The sequence below is a fragment of the Acanthochromis polyacanthus genome, chromosome 1 (genome assembly GCF_021347895.1).
Source record: "Acanthochromis polyacanthus isolate Apoly-LR-REF ecotype Palm Island chromosome 1, KAUST_Apoly_ChrSc, whole genome shotgun sequence".
In the NCBI taxonomy this organism is placed as follows: Eukaryota; Metazoa; Chordata; class Actinopteri; family Pomacentridae; genus Acanthochromis; species Acanthochromis polyacanthus.
The window spans coordinates 8,488,949-8,505,096 of NC_067113.1; the positions used below are offsets into that span (position 1 = coordinate 8,488,949).

Sequence of the window (16,148 nt, forward strand, 5' to 3'; positions counted from 1 at the left end):
TGGTAGATTTGCAGTGGTCTGATACTCCTTCCATTTCAATATGATTGCTTGCACAGTGCTCCTTGAGATGTTTAAAGCTTGGGAAATCTTTTTGTATCCAAATCCGGCTTTAAACTTCTCCACAACAGTATCTGGGACCTGCCTGGTGTGTTCCTTGGTCTTCATGATGCTCTCTGCACTTTAAACAGAACCCTGAGACTATCACAGAGCAGGTGCATTTATACGGAGACTTGATTACACACAGGTGGATTCTATTTATCATCATCAGTCATTTAGGACAACATTGGATCATTCAGAGATCCTCACTGAACTTCTGGAGTGAGTTTGCTGCACTGAAAGTAAAGGGGCCGAATAATATTGCACACCCCACTTTTCAGTTTTTTTATTTGTTAAAAAAGTATAAAATATCCAATAAATTTCATTCCACTTCACGATTGTGTCCCAATTGTTGTTGATTCTTGACGAAAAATTAAAATTTTATATCTTTATGTTTGAAGCCTGAAATGTGGCGAAAGGTTGAAAAGTTCAAGGGGGCCGAATACTTTTGCAAGGCACTGTACTTACCTGTCCAAGTTATCCTCTGCCTTCATCCTAAATCAGCTGGGATAGACTCCAGCCCCCCTGTGACCCAACAGAGAACTAAGCAGTATATAGATAATGGATAGATGGAAGTTCTACTGTGTGAACCTGGTAACATGTCAGAAAACAATATCACAGCATCCATCCATTATCTAGACACAGCTTAATCCTCAGTAGGGTTGTGGGGGTGCTAGAGCCCATCCCAGTCGACTTGGGGTGAAGGTGGGGAGACCCTGGACAGGTTGCCAGTCTATCACAGGGCTTCACATACTGACAAATAATCACACTCACATTCACACCTACAGTCAGTTTAGAATCACCAATTAACCTCAGCATGTTTTTGGACTGTGGGAGGAAGCTCGAGAACTCAGAGAAAATCCACACATGCACAGGGAGAACATACAAAATCCATGCAGAAAGATCCCGGGAAGACCGGCACGTGAACCGGGGTCTTCTAACTGCAAGGCAAAAGTGCTAACCACCGAGCCACTGTGCAGCCCATATCACAACATTAATCGCGATATTTTTCTCATATCAATACAATGGTTCATGTCAAATATTCAAAGTGATTCTCAGTGCACTGACAACTCCCACAGTGCAAACTATTCAAATGTGTGTAAAAAATTTTTTTTGGTCAGCTGAAGTTCAAGAAATAACCTGATGTGATGATATCATAACAGTGAGCTGGCACTGTTCTGCTCCATGTAAATCTAAGTGGGAATTATTGTGTTTAATTGATGCATTCATGAGAGGTCATTGATATGCAGAGGAGTCATGGAAATCCATTTACCAAATTATGTAACAGCCTTGTTCCTAATGGCTCAGTGAGGAGACATGTTTTGACTGTTTCCATGGTTTCAGTTGTTTTTACTGACTGCTGAATGTGTCTTTAACCAAGCAAGTCATACCAACCTTTGTAATTGTGGCCAGCCCTATGGACTGGATTGGTTACACCAAAACTGATAATTATAATGATAGTGCTGCTTTGATTGCATCTTTTTGCTGCAAGATACATGACAGAAACGTTTAGACAAGTTTAATGTATGATGTATAGTCTGTATTTCACACTGGTTTAAATATGTTGATCTGATTGTTACCTCCATTAAACTCTATAGTCTTAAATCCACCAGAGAGGAATTCTACTAATTCTCTTCAAGGTTGACAAGTTTTTCCTCTTCACCATTAAAATGCTCCCCAAACAGCAGCTTTAAAGCTGAAATCACCGTGGCAGTAAACCTTTTCAGAGAAGAAAACTACAAGATGGCTTCTTATCAGCATGTAGAACGTACTTTAACGCTGTTTTTCTACACTGGAAGCAGTGCCACTGTGTTGAGCGAATGAATGGATTGTAAATTAAAATGTGTGGCAGTCAAATTGTTGGGACCCCAGAAAGCTTGTGCTGGCCCTGGGTAAATGCATTATGCTATAAGAGGATTTGGCAGAGAATACAATTTGAATGGTTTGTTTTCCTTCTTCTCTCAGGTCTTTAGCTCCAATTTTATTATCTAAGGGAATTCTGTTCTCGCCACAGTTGGCCTGATTTTGTATGCTATGTTGACAAGAGCCCCAGCTGATTGAATCTGTAACTGCACAGAGATCGAGAAAGGTGTTTACTAGCTTGATTCAATGATACAATTTTACAACTATCACTTTAGTTGCTGCTCCTGCTTTTTGGGCTTGTCTTCCTCCTCTGAGAGGCTGCAATCAAGTACCATTTTATAAACACTGTTGATTAAGCTGGTGTCACTAAGTCTGAACTTCACAGATAAATGAGAAAATGCCTCCAACAAGTCCATGCACTTCAGAAAAACAGGTTGTGTGGAGTACAAGAGCTGGAGTGGGTTAAAAGAAAGGAAAAAAAATCTGCACAGTAGTGACTTTTGAAGGTAGCAGAATAATGTAATGGTTCTAGTCAACATCTCCTCCATTAAAAACTGTGCAGGAGAGATCAGGTTATAGTATGGGCACACCTCCAGCAGATCCTCAGAGGTCATCATTATGAGCAAGAAAGCTAATGCAAAGGAACTGGTCATCCACAGCATTCCAGCTTTTTCTTGATGATGTGTTTTTATGCAGTTGAGTCATCATCTTTGTCTGTACTGCTTAACCTCCCACTGGTGATCAAGATGCACTATGCAAATTGTCGCAGACAATCAGTTGTAGCAGACCTTGTAATGCAGTAAATGAGGGCATCAAGCTCTGTTAGGCAGCAGCATTTACAGGTGAAGCTCAGGCAGAAATCTACTAATGGAATTACAGTCTTTCCTTTGCAGTTTGCAGCCATTATAATTTGTACCCGGCCGGTAATTGCTCCCAAGCAAGTATTTCTTCATCTTGTTGGGACTGGAAAACAAGAGTTAATAAGTTTCTGCCTTCAGGCCTAAAGCCCTTCCAGTCTAGGTCTTAAGACTTTTAGACCAAATGGATGCTGGGTGCGTAGAAAATGCGTGCCTGTCCGCATTGCCTGAAAACCTGTAAGCTTTCGTACCGTCCTTGCCAAATCGTCTGGACCCTCTGTGTAAGAAGCATGCAAATGTGGAAGGAAGGGCAAATGAGGCTTTCCAATTTGAAAACTTGCAAATTCTCCAGCTTTTCAGCTCCCTAACAGGTTAAGAGAATACACTGGTTATGAGGGAAGCATAAAAGGGGGATTCTGATCCTATTACAAATCTTCCGCTGCAGATCACGAATTGTTTAATGATTTTATCTGTCGGAAGTCATACAATGACTGAGCAGCCCTGGTGGAGTACTGTGCTCTCTGAGTGCTTTTCTTATTTTAATGTCCTGCATAGTCAAACCACTCTTGGTGGAAACTGGATCCATTGTTTAGCAGGATAGACAGTTTAAAAGTGAACACAACATCAAACTGTGCTCACTGAGTAAAGTGAGCACAGTTTTTTTCTGAGTTCCTTACTAAATAAGGAACTCAGAAAAAGTTCTTTCCAAAGAAAGCTCTCTAGTAGTATCTCAGAGGACAAGTAGCTTCTCTGAACCACTTCTCAGGAATTGAAACAAGGTCAAAGCCTTGGGGTGGGCAAAGACAGAGCAGCATTTCACAGTGAATGGAAGATCTATTTACTGGTGAATCTCAGTTACAGATTAGTGGCAGTACCAGAAGGCTGAATGTAAGGAGACCAACAGGAGAGAGGATGTTACCGCAGCAGATCCAACCCACACTCAAACATACTGCTGGAATTATTCAGTTCTGGAGGGTTTGCTACTCTGGGTTTGGACACCACTTACTTCCACTATACCCCAGTCAAGAAGAGGCAGCATTCTTTTCTTTAGAGAGATGCTCCACCCTCTAGTTTGCACCTTTGTGAAGAAGGATTCATAGTGCAGCAGGATAATGAGCCCAAAACACCTCAAAGCTCTGAAGGCCAAGGAGTGCTGACTGTCATGGATTTTCCTCCACAGTTGCCTGACCTCAGCTACATTAAACATGTATGAGACACCTGAAAGCTGACAAACATTCCTGACAAGAAGGTATTTGATACATAATAGTGGAATAACATGGCTTATCAGGGTTTAACAACCTTGTGGAGTCCCTGCAGGTTGAGGTTCTGCTGTCATTAAAGCAAAAGGGATTCTAAAATTCAGGAATGTTTTCACAGACTGTTCTTTTCCATTCAAATTGTTAAATTGATATCATTTGGAATGAAAAAAAAATGATGTATTTTAAACTACTGTAAACTATAAATGTTCACTAGTGGTCTTTGGTAACTCACTGTATATAGATATAATATTGATATTACAGAGTGTATTTGTATTGACAGATATTGTAGTCCTGCCTTGTGGCTATGCAAGACTTTACACAGCTGCATTTTTTCCATCTTTTCTCTGTTTTGCAAGTTCCAACATACAAATTGCATCGAGCACTAATGGCAAAAGGCTGCTGAAGTGCACTGGCTGACATACACAAGGAGACACGTGTGTCCCAGTTAGAGGAACTTTAATACAATCTGACCCCTGGGAAGCTGGAACTGCGATTATCCAGAGGCAAGAGTGCTGCTCAGAGATGGAAGCAATCTGAAAAAGGAAAGAAGAGAAATGCATGAACCCTCTGTTAAAAAAAAATAAAAAAAAAATCCAGATTCATTTCTATGACTCCATCTGCAGCAGTGAGCGTTCCTCTCATGACCCCTGCACTCGCAAATAAAACAAACAGCGACATCAGGGGAAGCCCAAGCGTCTCTTGTGAATAATATAAAATCAATTATCCTGTGAGATTTTTGCTCTGCTTTCTATAGATCCCCTTCAATCAACAATACTTTCCTTAACTGACCATATTAAAATTGGACTTTCCTCCTCTCAAGTTGAGATTCCTTGTGCTTCCCTGACACACACACACACACACACACACACACACACACACACACACACACACACACACACACACACACACACACACACACACACACACACACACACGTTTGTACTTCTATCTTAGTGAGGACATCCATAGGCGTAATGCATTTCCTAGAGCCTTACCCTAACCTTAACCATCACAACTGATTGCCTAAACTTAATTCTTACCCTAACCCTAACCAAACCTCAATTCATACCTGTTCTCTAAAAACAAGTCTTCACCCTCAAACATGGCTGTTTCAAAGTGAGGACCGGCCAAAATGTCCTCACTTTGTAAAAATGTCCTCACTTTGATAGTTAAATGCAGAAAATGGTTCTCACAATGTAGCAAGTACAAGAGCACACACACACACACACACACACACACACACACACACTGTGTTTTCCTATCCTTGTGGGGATCTACCATTGACTCCCATTCATATCTAACCCCTAACCCTTACCCTAACCCTAACCTTAACCCAGACCAAAACAATGCCGAACCCTAAAGAAACGTTTTTGCACTTTTGCTTTTTTTAGTAACAACAACATGGCCAAGAAAACACTGTTTAAACTTGTGGGGACCCAAATGAGGTCCCCACAAGTTTAAATGACATTTCTTTTGGTTTTCCTATGGTTGTGAGGACATTAGGGCCCCACAACCATAGCCACCACCTGATCTCACACACACACACACACACACACACACACATACACATACACACACACACACACACACACACACACACACACACACACACACACACATCCAGAACTTTCAGCTTCTGATGAACTTCCTGCTAGAGTGAGTGCAATAGGTTTCAAATTAAAATGGGACTCCATATCAAAGCTCCAAAAAGTGTGCTTTGATTTCTCACCCGCTACACTTTTTTGTGCTCAGGGTGTCATTGACTGCTCATTTCCAAAGCAGCTTTATTTCATGCATTTTCATCAAGTGCTACTCTCATCCATCCGCCTTAAAATGATCTCGTACCACCGCCCATCACTCATTGCGATTCTGTACATATTGTAACAGCACATCATGTTTTGAGATTAGAATTTCTGGTCCCTTTTAAGAGTTTTTGCTGCTGTGGATCAGCATGTAGCGACACGGTGTTCTGTTTCTCATTCGTACGCCTTGTTCGTGCCACTAGTTTGGTTTTTCCTCTCTCCCTCAGGTCAGTTCCTCTGGGTGAACAGTTCAGCCTTTGGGGGCCCCTGGGTGCTGAGTCCTTGGCTGTGGAGAGGCCAGGGCCCCTGCAGTCTGGGCATGGCGGTGTTCTTCCATCCCAGGCGAAGTGGGCAGTACACCATTTGGCTCATAGAGCGGGACAAGCCACCTCACGCTCTGTTCTCCACTGACACTCTGCCACGCATCACAGGGTAAGTAATTACTTTCTGTAATGAAAGTAACTAAGTGGATTTACTTCTCTACTGTACTTAAGTGCAATTCTGAGGCATTTTAGTTCAGCATATTTATTTTATGCTACTTTTTCCTTCCACCCCACCCTATGACATTTGAGAGGGAAATGCTCTACTTTCTACTCCACTCCATCTATCATTTCTGCAGCTTTAGTTATTTTTCAGCTTATAATTTTACAAATTTTTTAACCCAAAGATGCACAAGTGATTGGACCCTGCACTCTTTCATAAAATGACCTGTATAAGAATCAATGTGTTTTTATGTCATTTTGGCTAAGAATAATCATTTGTATTATTGTCTGCATTATGTTTTGGTCCACACAAAAGTGATTCCATGATGAATGAAATACATTTATTTTTCACTTTTTAACAGATTTTGAACAATTTTTTTTGAAAAATTGCAAAAAGATTACACAGAACAGCAATAGTAGAATGTCAGCATGAATTTTGTAGACATTTTTCCACTCTTTTCCTCCAACTGTTGCTACTCGCTGTCCCTCCGAGTAGGAGGGAAGTAAAGCAGGTTCATCTTATGATGCATTATAATAATAACACATACTATTTCACACAAGAGCCATGACTGTGCAAGTGTGTTGAAAAATATCAATTTGATGGCATAATTTTTTCTGAGGTAATGTAGATAATACTAACATGTATCAGGTCTTGCTGTGTAAAAATAATGATTGGTGAGACTTCTGATATAGTGTCTGTGGTATAGAGTAAATATATTCCTGACAGTCACAACTGAGAGGAATTGCAGGTCTCCATGAGATTCTATGGAAAAAGAATGCGGGTGATTTTTGACACGCTTATGAAAGCTTGGGGTAGTATTTTAAATATTATATTTTCTTAAGAAGTATAAAAGGTAACTATTTTAAATGGAATAATATCTACAACATGCATTTGGAATGAATACTTGGAATATGAAATGAGAGAACTTTTCATTCCAAAGATATTGCAAGATAACGACCTCACGGGCTCATTTTGACCCACTTATGCATCTCAGGGTTAATGCAAGACAGTGGTGAAACTCAAACCAGTAGTTTCCAGACTGTTTGACCTCTGAAAACTTACAAAAAGCAGTGTGTATTCAGGGTCACATATCTGCTATGTTGACAGCTCCACCAAACAATGATTATTTCTTTCCTCTAACCTTTTCACATGGCTCCATTTCTACAAATATAAAATGAGCCAATATCCCAGAGGGAAAAAAAGAAAATAGAGAAAAAGTCCAAAAACCAAAAGCAGATTTGTGGATCGAAACTTTGCTTTATCTTTTTTCCCCCTTCCATTAATCATATGTTGTCCCTGTATATAAAACTTTATATAAAGTAGTTCAAAGTAACTCCACCTGCAGCAGCTACAGCAACCTGCTGCTTGTCTAATGCTTATCTAAGCTAATGCCATGCATAACAATATATGAATCAGTGGGACCAGAGTAGTACTTTTGATTAACCTCTATAACTACATTTTGCTTCTAAAACACTTACTTAAGTCAGATTGTTCATGCAGAACCTTTACTTGTAATGGAATATTTTACAGAAATTGCTTGACTGATTCTTGTAAGGAAAGGATTTAACATTTCTTCTATGGCTGTGTTTATTTTAGGTGAATAAAATAGACTAGATGTGTTAGGTTTGATTTCTCACTGCTAAATTTGGTTTAACAGTATTTAGCAGGACTGAGTATGGGCTTGGTGATGACTCCTTACCCATGCTGAACCAACTTTGTTGATAGAATCTGGTTCACTAAGATGGAGTCATGTATACCTGTGTATGGAAGATAATGAAGAGCGTCATTGTGAATTCTCTGTCTGCAAGTGTTCCTTCAGAAGAAGAGATAGAAAACATTCAAACAAATCAAATGATGCCTGGAGACAGTCTGAGACGGAAAGTGAGCTGGCTGAGTAAGTAGGGAGGATAGGTTCTTCAAAACGTGTAATTTGCTTTTGCAGCAGGCAGCCACCAATCAACAATTATTGCATGTATATTACCTTCCGCTGTGACTAATCCTTAATTAACACCAGGTCTGTGCTCCTCTTATTGTGGCTTGTCATTGGAGGCTTTACTGAGCAGTGTGTGGCACACAGTGAGCAACCAGGTGGCCGAGGCCAGCACAATACTCTCTCCGGCTCTAAATACTTGGTATGTGTGGTTGTATCCACATGTGGCTGTATGTCTGCTTTTATTAGCATAGCTGTGCTTTGGATTTTAGCGTGTAGGAAGTGAGAATACAAAGAGCAACTCTCAGCATGCAGCTATGGACATGTTTCATGCTGCTTGTGAGTGTAATCTCTTAAGGGCATTGCTCCCATATGACTGTCATGCTAAATGCATCCTCCCTCTCCCTTCAGCTGCCCGTGCGTGGGAGTGGATGCGCACTGACATTTGCACACGTGTGTGTGTGTGTTTATGCAAACTGTTCACGCTGGTGTGTGTTCTTAAGGGAGCATAGCAGGGACGCGCTCATTACATGTGTGACGGATTAGACCGTGCGTTTGTGTGCTCTCATTTGTAGTCAGAGGCTGCCATCCACCCACACCATCTCTGCCATTTGGAGACTCACTCAGCCAAACTCCCCACATTTCTGCTCCGATGGGAAAACACTCATATCATAAAAGGAGAGGGCAAAAACAAAAGCAAGAAGAGCAACCCGCGGACACTGGAAGAGTCAGTCAGGTTACTAATTGCCAACCTGTGTCTTTGCCTTTGAATTTTAATGCTGTGCTTTGACATGTTTGCCCAATTTGGTTGTCAGGGCATTTAGTAGATGGTTAGCCAAGGAGGAAGCAAAACATTCTTGTACACATTAGTCTTTTAACCCTTCGGAGCCTTGGGCTGTTTTCAAGGGAATTTCATCATCTTTCCTTTGGTCATGTTGAGAGCTGGGCACATGCAGCATCTTACATTTTCTTCCAAACAATCTAGGCTATCCAGTTCTTCCAGCATGTGATATGATAATACTTACAAATGTATTTATAATAGCTTTTACATCAACGGATAATACTTTTAGTTATATGATACTGGGATTTGTTTATAGTTATGATGCTTAGTGGAGATTGTGTGAAATCCAGCAATATCAGAACCATGACAGGCAAACTGAGAAGCAACAAGGTAGGAGGAAGTTCAGCTGTGCATTTTGTTAAGCAGTAGGATGATGTTTTGAAACAATATGAACTTCAGGACCTTGAAGATGAGTGAGGAAATTAGTAAAGATTTATACAATTACAGAAGTTTGATCCATTTTTATATTGACATTACATAGGCATGTACAAATATGTAGCAGCTCTGGTTTTACTTTTTCTTGTGAAAAGCTATGAACACATCTTTCAGTAGATATGATAATATATATGCAGTGACTGCTTTGCGTAGAGAAATATGAACGTATCAATGCTATGATGAGTTCATGTGAAATTGCTGTAACTATAGTTAAAGCTGTCGATATTTTTGTCCTGATGAAACTTAAATTAGCGTTGTTGGAATGGTTGAGATGTGCAGTTTTATTTGAATTAAGATACAGCTTGCTGCAATTATTACATCTAAAACAGTTCAGCTGAGAAGAAGGGATATGAATTTACATGCAAAGTAGATTACATTTTATTTGACTGCTTTTCATTATTTCTACATATGTTGAGATAGATAGATAGATAGATAGATAGATAGATAGATAGATAGATAGATAGATAGATAGATAGATAGATAGCCAAACATTTTTCAGCCATGAACTCATTCTTTTTTCTTCACTGCTCTTTCTGTCATATTTCTACAGGCTGATTTTGTTTCATCAGTCCCAATACTTTCAGAACTCTACAATTTTCTTTCTGTATTTAACTGGTGTCCATTATTTTAATCCAGAATGACATTTCTTATAGAACAGAGCTTGCAGATCAAAAGACATTTTTAAAAATACAGAGTCGACATGGTGGCATTAACTGTGTTAATGTAGCTGTTGAAAGGAGGCACAAGTGAAGCAACCAAATGAATGCAGATGTATACCAGAGCATTCTCTGCATTCAGTCAAATACATGAAAATACTATTCAGTCATTCAGTCAGACAGACAACTATCTGGAACATACAGCCAAAGAAACACAAAGAGCTTTTCAGAGTTAGGAGGCAGAGTTACTCACCTGATCTCAACTGCTAAAGTAACATCAAAGGACGCTGTCAACTTGACAGTGTCAAGACCATTCTGTGAATTTAACGATAACGACTGTTGACAGTAAAAGAACTAACTCTATGAGCATTTTTCAGCATGTTGGGTCTGCCACAGTCCCAACTGCTCAGTAAGTAATGATTTATTCTTAGACTACGCATCGACTGCTTACAGAATACGCTTATTTGGCAAATCTATTTTTTGAATGATCTAGAATATTTTCTTCATGCTTGAGCACCTCCTGATGAGCGAGTAATCTGTCAAAGATGTCAAAGTTATTTCTGTCACACCTGTACACGTAGATTTACAGGCTTCATGAATGGTTGAGTCCCTCCTGTCGCTCCTTCTTTTCCTTGGGTTTCTACTAGAATCTTACAGTGCTGTTGGGTTCTCTTGATTTCACTGGATTTATTCTGTACTGATTGAAAAATGTACAGATGCATATGCTACAGCTATAAGCTACCTTACTGACGCAACCTGAGGAGAAGGTTCCAAATTATAGCTTAGTGAATACAATAGGGGGTTTCAAAAAATAATTACAAAAGTGTGGGATAGAAATAAAAGGAATTGTGAGCTTATTTATTCATATGATCATCTTCTAATCTTCAATTAATGATAAGTCGCATATATGTTTAGTCATTTTCAGAGAAACTAAGTTTTTATGTGTTCAGAATTGCAGTTTGTCTGCTGCTCAGTAAATAATAGATGTGTCTGCTGCACAAAAGTCAAAAATGCAGATCTCAGGTGTCAGGTTTAGAGTTTCAGTCTGAATAGGCTCAGGGCTACAAGTCTAGCCCACATTAAGCAAGAACTGAAAGGTCTGTTGGAGCATCACCAGATAAATAAAAAAGATAAAGTATATTGACTTCATACCTATCTGTCCAATTACTTCTTTAAAATCTAAACCTCAGGCATTATGTGTTAAAAGGTTTTCATCTCCCACACCCTTCTTTCTATATCCTCCTAAGAACCGAGTGGAAAGTGTCTTTCAGTTTAGCTTTTTTTTTTTTTTGTGATTTCCTGCGTTTTTGGAGCTAAAACTACAACTCAAAAAAGTTTTATAAAAATATTTTTTATTCAGGATTTTCAGCATGTCCACTGTAGTGGACAACAGAATGATTTTACCAGAAAAAACAAATCAAAGAACTGTGACACTTTGAAATCAAAATAAGCTGACAAGAAAACAAGAATGTCAATTCATTTTCTAATGTAACTTTAAGAAACTAAATTAAATCACAGTAGAATTAAGAGGCTGAATGAAACATAGCTATAAACAAATATTTATTCATTACATTCATTACTTTACATTCAACGTGTTTAGCACACCACAAAAGAAATGTGTTTTGGAGCAGAATCTGGTAAGCTGGCTAGCTATTAGCTAACCCAATGTCCATAACAGCTGACATTCATAAAGAGACTATTATTTTTAATGACAAAAAGTTTACCTGAACTCTGACCCAAATTATAATTCCCGACATGCTCATAACCAAGAAAATATATTAATAGCATCAGTAAAACAACAACAATTTAACAATATTTGATTTATCTTTTCTCCATTTTGTCTCAGCATGAAAACAAAGTTCCCTTCATCTCATTCAATCACATGAGATATTACTGGAAAGGCTAGATGTCCTCCATTAGACACATCAGGATTTAGTGGGGTAGCCCAAATTAGTCAAAAGATATAGATCAAAACAAATGTCTAGTACAGAGGACATAAATGAATTAGCTGGGTCGATGAGGATCTTGAGTTACATTTGTTCAAATTAAAGCTGAAATTTGGCATATTGAGTTAATATCAACTCAATTTTGATTTTGATTTCAAATGAAGGAAACCTAACTCTAACTTTTCTTGTACTTATTCTTAAGACTGTAGACTTTGTATTCCAACCACTTTTGAGTTGAGACCCAGACAGCCGTACGAAACACAAAATGCATATCACAAGTGTTTTTCCACTGCAGCTGCAGTAACTGGACACTGAAGAAGCTGCCAACACAATCTCACTACAGTTAACTACTCATTCTCTCTGCTGATCCTTAACAGTGAAGTTATCAACTGAGCTGTGTAAATTAAGCCTGAGCCAGTAAATGCTATAGCTATAATTTAAGCAGCTTGCCAAATTCTTAATCAAGAAGCTGTGATTAACTCTTAAACAGGCATCTAAGCTCCACTGCAGCCACCAACTACGGAGAGAGAACACTTGCCTTAAAACCCCTGGAAGCTGCTTGTCTGTCTGCGTTGCATTAATGTTGCATCACAACTTGAGGCGTTTCTCACTGTCTAATGTTTCATCCTATACAAGTGTGTTTAAAAGTCACAAAATGTACTTCTCTGTGGTAAAAGGAGAAAATGTGTTACTTACTGCATATAATGGGAAATGAAACTTAGAAGAACCAAACAAACAGCTTTTAACTTGATGATGCTACTCTGCCCTTCTTCAAATTAAAATATCCGTCTTCACAGTGACATCAGTGGTGATGCAATGCGGATATCCAGTTTGGATCCTTTGATAAATGTATCATTCATTCAGTGTAACTATCTTTTACAGGAACTAAATAAGTTTGTCTCAATAAATTCTCAGTCATTCAAGAAAGTGGGCCCAAAAGAAAAGTCCAGGTTCTTTCTACTAAAGCTCCGAGCACAAGTAATTAAATGAATTACACTACCGAAATAAATTTTGAGGTCACTTAGGAATGTCCTTATTTTTGAAAGAAAAGCAGTTTTCACTCAATGAAAACATTAAATGAATCGGAAATCCAGTGTAGAGATTGTTAATGTGGTAAATGACTATTCTAGCTGGAAACAGATGATTTTTAATGGAATATCTCCATGGGGGTGCAAGGGAACATTTCCACTAATCATCACTCCTGTGTTCTAATGCTACATTGTGTTAGCTAATGGAGTTGAAAGGCTAACTGATGATTAGAAAACCCTTGTGCAGTTATGATAGTACATGGATAAAAGTGTGAGTTTTCATGAAAACATGAAAATCTGGCTGTCTCCAAACTTTTCAACGGTAGTGTAATTAAACCGTATAATAGTGATATTAATAGTAATAGGAGTAAACCAACGTTTTTAGTGACTTGAAATATCCTAAATGTTAATAACATAAAGCTCTGGTTTTCTAAGCAGACCTTGCTGTCTATTTTCAATGCAAGGCAAATTTTATGGTAAGTTTTTATGACACCGTTTTTCAAACTTCTACCTCAGATTTCATCCCACCGTGTGGAATATTCCCAATTTTCTCAGTTAGCACTAAGTGGGAGAATGGACAAGAGAGAGGGAGAGCTGCAGGTTGTGTGTGTGCCTTGGCTTGTGTGTGTTTGTAGTGTTATATCCTAATCTGTATGTGTATCTCCACATGAACTCTGGGCATTTACAGTCTTTGTACATGCAGATCTTCAGTAGGTCTGTCACGGACTGGTGTATGAACCCAAGCAGCAGGCACAGACAGGTGGTTGAAATTATATGATTTAATGCCAATGAGAATATATGTGAACAAAAAACTCTTAGTAAAGGAAGCCAGAGGGAAATAACGGGGAGGAGAAAAAATAGAATAAACTAAACTAAACTAAACTAAGGGTGGACCCGAAGGCCGAGTTAAACTAAACATAAAACAAAACTAGATTATGGGGGTAGAGAGACTCACAGAATGTCCAGGCTTGAAGGGTGGAAGTGGGCAGAACTGAACGAGCTGATGGAGGGAATGTGGCGATGGCAGGGAAACAGGTAAGCAGTCCAAAAAGGGAGACAGAGTCCGGGAAGGGCATGCAGGGAAACGGAGAACAGTGTGCAGGTTGTAGCGGGTTGCGTGGTGTGGCATGGCGGATGAAGCAATGAACCAGCATTGAGCTGCGTATGGAGCCAGGCTTTATGCGGCGCTGATCGTTCATTCATGCCGGCTGTGCACTCAGCACAGCCGCTTGTCATTACGCTGATGAGCCGGCTTGAGGGGCGTTACAAGGTCACTGTGTGGGCCTTGACCATATCTTGCAGTGGTAATTTATCAGTGCAGTTGTGGTTTGTGTTCACCATTAATCCACCACACCATCACCGCATCTTTTCATAGGACGTTGTTTCTCCTTTCCTTAGGTATTATGCTTCACACTGTTTCCATCGCATATATACACTGATCAGGTGAAGTGAATAACATCAATCATCTTGTTGTAATCCAACATTCTGCTGGGAAACCTTGAGTCCTGATATTCATGTGGATGTTTGACATGTACCACTCACCTAAACATTGCAGGTCAAGCAACCCCCCATCCCCATGGCAACAGCAGTCCTTGATGCCAGTTGCCACCCTCAGGAGGACATTGCACCCTGACACACCACAAAAACTGCTCAGGAGTGTGAGCTAAGTGTGGAATGGTCCGGGATAAGCCTGATCTAGGAATCCCACAGGACATCCCCAGAGGTCTGGTATCCATGCCTCACTGGGTCAGAGGAGTTTTAGCAGCATAAAGGAGACCAGCACAGTATTATTAGGCCGGTGGTCATAATGTTATGCTTGATCAGTGTATATGTGCACATGAACACATAGGATAATGTACAGTATTGAATGCTTGCAAGTCATTAACTTTACATTGGAACTGTATGTGGCAAATGGTTTAACTTGCAGTGTGCATTAATGTAAGGCTTAATGAAATGAATACAGGTATCAGGACCTTCCACTGTGACAAAAAAGCGGTCACGCATTGGTGTGGAAAGAGCTTGATATCATTTACAGCACAGCAGTACAGCAGTATCATCTTAAAACTGATTGATAGCTTGTGTAATGTGGGGGAAAAGGCATCAAAGGAGGCAAGTGTCAATGCTATGTTTTGATGTATAGTAAGAACATCATAGCTAACAGTACATGATAGAATATTCCCTCCTACATAAGCCCGCATATTAAAGTAAATATTGTTCTTGTGTATGGAAAACATCCATTTAAGCCCAGCTGTCTAAACAGACTGCATTTCACTCAGTAAATACAACCTGAGAGATATTCTTATGCTTCAGGTGTCTTTTCTGATGCTTACACTGGTAACTACACCGATCAGCCACACCATTAAAACCACTGACAGAGGAAGTGAATGACACTGATTATCTCACCACACTGGCACCTGTCAGGTGGTGGGATATATTAAGCAGCAAGTGAACATTCACTTCTTGAAGTTTTTGTGTTGAATGGAGAAAAAATATGCAGCGTAATGAGCTGAATGACTTTGACAAGGACCAAATTATGATGACTGGGTCAGAGCATCTCTAAAATGTAGCACAAATTGCTGAAATCGTTAATGGTGCTATAACAGACTGTGCATTGCAGCATGCTCCATATGGTGCCCATGCTGACTCTTGTCCACTAGAGGTCCTATCTCACAGCCTATAAGTCTAAAAGGTCTGCTGCTAATGTCTTGGTGACTCATACGACTTCAGACGTCTGTGGAGTCCATGCTTTGATGAGTGAGAGCAGTCTAGACGAAAGTTAGTTAGCACTTTGCCTTGCAGTGAGAAGATCCCCGGTTCATGTCTCGGCCTTCCCGGGATCTGTCTGCATGGAGTGCACATTTTCTCCCTGTGCATGCGTGGGTTTTCTCTGGGCACTCTGGCTTCCTCCTACAGTCCAGAAACATGGTTAGCATGGTAACTCTAAATTGTTTG

General features: G+C 39.7%; 1 protein-coding gene across 3 annotated transcripts in view; it reads left to right on the plus strand.

The window, feature by feature from the left end:
* The window catches only part of alk (ALK receptor tyrosine kinase), a 509,166-nt gene that overhangs the window by 302,300 nt on the left and 190,718 nt on the right, over positions 1-16,148 (plus strand). For all 3 annotated transcript variants that reach the window (XM_051948169.1, XM_051948170.1, XM_051948172.1), the window contains exon 4: positions 6,105-6,309. In XM_051948169.1, the coding sequence (XP_051804129.1) occupies positions 6,105-6,309 (205 nt within the window). The remainder of the gene's footprint in view (positions 1-6,104; positions 6,310-16,148) is intronic.